Below are 4,586 nucleotides of genomic sequence, written 5' to 3'. Positions count from 1 at the left end.
ACCCGTACAACCAAAAGTTGAGACCGATTGGTATAGTAATACAACACATACGCACATCGAAGTAACGCTTGCGAAAGTTGATATCAAAGATATCAAATCCGTCGCTTTTTTTCACATCGGACCTGAGGAGGAGGTCCATTCCAGTTAATAGTCCACCACAAAAGATAGTAGCTCCGGCTATGATCCATTCACCAGGGTTGACGTGACGAACTTCAAACTCCTTGGTTAACCTGTGATCGAAGAAAGATTAAAAAACAGTTATACTTACAATGGAAGCAAGGCATGATGGTTGTTGGCGGGCGGACTCTTGGTGATCAAGTAGAATGAGGACGAGGAAAATTGAGGATGAGGAGCACCGATATGGATCTCGCAATCGAAGCGGTTGTTAAAACTTGATGAGCTTTTCCACGCCGCACCCGTCGAGGTAGGGTCCACGGATCTTAATCTCGAAAGTATCCCTCCGGTGGAGACGCTATTGAGCAGTTCCTTAGGGCTCGATGGCATAGAGAGGGAGGCATTGACTATTTGCTTAATACGCTTCACTCTCCAGGTGTACCTGTACACCTGCCCCAACCTTTTTAACTCCGCTCACGTGGTAATGGCAAAATCCTACCTCACATACCTCAACCTTCAGACAATTAACGAGATCCAGCCCACACTCTTGTCCCTCCCTCAGCATACTCCCTTCCTCAAATATTGTTCCTTAAACTGAGGGCCCACGCTAGGCAAGATGCCTTAAGCGATGTGGTATCACTTGCGATCAAGCTTTTTAGCCAGATTGAAAGCCATATATCTACAAAGTTCCTTTTGGCTGATCTCATTTCAAAGACCGGTCAATATATTGGTCCTATCCCTGTCAGCGATCATCTGATCGGGTCTGCTGGAATGCATTGTGCACCAGTGTTCAGAATTGTGGAGATCGCAACCCCTCTCGTGGGTCAATCAAATCCCGATCTCAACGATACGGATTTTCTCGGTATTACACCGCTCATACTGGTTGAGATTTGCGGGAAAGAGGAGGTAACAAAACTGCTATTGGGACAGCATACAATCATCCCCGACAAACCGGATAATTGCTTTCGTCCAATAGCACTCTCATGGGCCGCTAGGAAAGGGCATGAGGGAATTGTGAGGCTAGTGGGGTAAGACACCCCTGGTGATGAATATGGTTCTTGGAAGGAGATATGTGAACCCAGACAGGCCAGGCAAATATGGTCAAACGCTATTTGTTGGCAGTTGGCGTGGTTATCTTATTTTGTTCTATGCTCAGTTGCGAACTCTGGGTGTATATCCGGCTGCGACAGGCGTATTTGACTTCTCGGCTGCACAGACGCCGGGCCCGTGCTACTACGGTAGTACGGTTCTGGTTTCCAGTGTTCCGAGAAAGTGGTTGACGGTTGAAGCGCTGGTTGGGCTGTATGATTTGTTTCCTGGTGTGGTTCGGAATATTTAGACTAGCCGGTAGGTCTTCCCCCCGATAAGGTTGGGTTGATTATGTTAGTGATGGTGAGGAACTTCAGGAGAAGGTCGAGGAGAGAAATAAAATGGCTAAAAATCTCGAAGCTGCGGAAATGGAATTGATTAAAATGGCCAAGAAGAAGAAAATGATGGAATTAAGCAAGAAGGCTAGTTCTTCTGCAGAAAATGCGCAGATTACCGATCCAGCGGCGGGGAGAGGGGATATTTCTAGTGGACCTGGCTTATCATCTAGAAATCCCCACTAGATCCCTCAAGATCTCGGTGGTCATAGGCGTGACAAGAAAGCCAATAGAAGCGGGTAGCGGTGTACTAAGGTCAATCCCATCAGAGTTGTCGATGATGGGATTCACAGACTCGGGCACTGCGTGATTGGTGGCATTAGCACTATAACTGGTGGCGTAAGGCGGCTGAGGGGTGAGGTGGAAGATCGCATGCCCGATATGGCGTGGGGGTATCAAGCGGGTGGGGCAAACCTCCTGTCGCTTGTAAACAATATCCTCTGCAACTTCGGGAAACTGATGAAACTCGGGAACCCGGTCTCACTCGCGAGGATACAACACAGAGGAAGAAGGGATCAACACTTGCCCAAAATGAAGCTGTGTCCAGGGAAAATAGTAACGGCAGCCCCCAACAGACTCGGACCCTACCTGCCATTGATGCGGGTGATACCGGCATTGCCAACCCCTCACCCTGTGGGAAGTCAGCAGGCAGCAGTCGATGCACCTCCTCGATAGGTGTTTTGGAAAATGAGATCCAAAGTCAGTGGCGATCATGAAAAAGGCGATGGTGATGGGAATTCCTTTCAACTATCGTTCACCTACATCACCGCATACGACTCATTCTATGGATTTACCAGCCGAAGTTCCTATCAAGGGGTATCCCAAGGCTTTCAATGAGACATTCGCTGATGACGAGGACGGAGGCCCATTGTGAAGCAGTACCTTTCATCAAAGGATAGGCCCACGATTACTCTGCCCCCTTTTGGTGTGAAATGGTTGCCTTCTCTCCCACTCATTGGGAAGAAGGTGGACACAATTTACTACCGTCGGAAGGAGGTTGCCCGTCTATAGAGCAGGACCAGAGCGCACCCGAATGGTACTCACGCATGAACTCTGATTTTATCTAGTTCAACCAGCAAGTTGCCGCGCATATGGCCTATCAGTCGCTTTCTCATCACATCCCGCAGCATATGTGCCCTCACCACATTGAGGTCCTCCAGATGTTGTCATCTGGTACAGTATGAAGATTTCTTGTTTACAGAGGCCAATTTCCCAAAGCCAAAGAAATCTATTACTATACTGACAAGTAAGGAGAAACAAGAGAACGATAGATAGGAAGGCGATAAGGAAAGATAAAGCAAGGAAAGACATGCCCGGTAATTCCCTCTCTCTGTTTGCTGAAAGCTGAGTTCCACTGGCGGAGGCGTTGGTGGGGTTTTCGCTGCCCTTGCCGTTGGGGATGGTAGCCACCGATGTGCCCCACGGTGGCAATGAGGGCGCTAGAAGTTCGTCGAGGGGAGGTGGGTGGGAAATAAAGGACGCAAGCGGTAGGAAACAGGAAGCTAGGTGATCTTGTGGTTCTTAGGAGAGGAAAAGGGGGGATCGGGGGAGTATATGTATCGGGGGTCCACGGACCCCTCGTGGTGAGCTATGACCCCGCTCTGGCCGGGCAACCGGCAGTACCTTGTTCCGCTAGCTGTCGGGGTGCAGCTCGCTACGTTTATGGGGTGCGCGGTGCTTTCCCAATTGGCAATGGGTTGTACCAACCCGACATTATTTGCCTACCGTAAGAACTCTAATAATCGGACCCGGTTTCATGTAGTCCGAAATTTCCTTGTATGGAAAGGAGCCAAAAAACACAGCGAAAACACAGCCCCTTTCCGAGAAAAAAAAGGAGGTCAATTTCTTGACCTTACTGAGAGAGGGAAGCCCAACGACATGAGAGAGGGCCTAATTACTCGAGTTCTTACGGTATTGCCGGTATTACTATTGCCACCGGGGGTTTGATCATTGGATGGGCTTTCCCGGCCGCCATTGTTGATTTGGTTTCTCAGATTGATTCTCACGGAAACGGTCTCATGGCTGAGCTGGATTGATAAGCTTCCCAACTCTGTTCTTGGTTTGATCCAAGGTGTGTTTCCTCCATTGGGTTTGGAAATTTTGATGGCATTGTTACCCGCTATCCTTCGTGCATTTGCGAAGCTTCAGGAAAATCACACTGGTATGGCCACCGAGGGGGCTAAAGTTATTCAAGGAATGTATTTTTGCTTTTCTGTTTATTCAGATTTTCCTCGTTGTCAGTATATCATCCGGTATCACCACCATTTTCCAGCAATTAGCAGATAACATTGCATCTGCGCCATCAATTTTGGCCCAGAATTTACGGAAGGCGTCCTACTTCTTCTCATACCTGTTACTACAAGCTTTCACTGCCAGTGGTGGAACAATTCTATAAATTGGGACATTACTCGTGCAATTCATTCTTAGTCCGATTGTTGACTCCACTGCTCGTCAAAAGTTCACCCGGGCGACACAGCTTGCTCAGATGAAATGGGGCACTTTCTTCCCGGTATATACGAATTTGGCGTGCATTAGGATTATCTACTCGATCATCTCCCCATTGACTCTCATCTTCAATGTCTGCACTTTCAGTCTTTTCTGGATGGTGTATAGATACACTCTTCTCTGCGTCCGCAGCTTTCGGTTCGATACAAGAGGTTTGCTCTTCCCTAGAGCGGTCAACCAGTTGTTTACGGGAATATATGTTATGGAGGTTTGTTTGATTGGTCTCTTCTTCCTTGTCCGGGGTACCCAAGGTAGTGTTGCTTGCTTTCTTCAGGGAATCATCGTTAGTGTTGTCACGATCTTTACTGTCCTATACCAATATACTTTGAACTCGGCCTTCGGTCCAATGTTAACCTACTTACCCATCACTCTCGAAGATGACACTATTCTCCGCGGTGGAGAGTTCGCGAATGATAACGAAAGGCGAAGACTGCTGGCTAGCGGCAACATCGTTCCGGAGGAGCAACAAGGCGACGACCTAAATGAGGTTCTTGCAGAGCTGGAAAAGCGGGAGAGGCGCATGGATCAGCGTGTGGATGAGAT

At 48.4% G+C, this 4,586-nt stretch overlaps 1 protein-coding gene across 1 annotated transcript; it reads left to right on the top strand.

The window, feature by feature from the left end:
- Positions 1-2,718: 2,718 nt before the first annotated feature.
- Positions 2,719-3,574, top strand: GSTUM_00000630001 (uncharacterized protein; the record flags this gene model as incomplete). Its single annotated transcript, XM_002837884.1, has 2 exons — positions 2,719-2,731; positions 3,426-3,574. 2 exons carry the CDS (start codon positions 2,719-2,721, stop codon positions 3,572-3,574), a joined length of 162 nt encoding a protein of 53 aa, XP_002837930.1.
- Between the last annotated feature and the right edge of the window lie 1,012 nt (positions 3,575-4,586).

The sequence above is a fragment of the Tuber melanosporum genome, assembly GCF_000151645.1.
Source record: "Tuber melanosporum whole genome shotgun sequence assembly, scaffold_206, strain Mel28".
Lineage (NCBI taxonomy): Eukaryota > Fungi > Ascomycota > Pezizomycetes > Pezizales > Tuberaceae > Tuber > Tuber melanosporum.
This window is presented reverse-complemented; position numbering and strand designations above follow the sequence as displayed.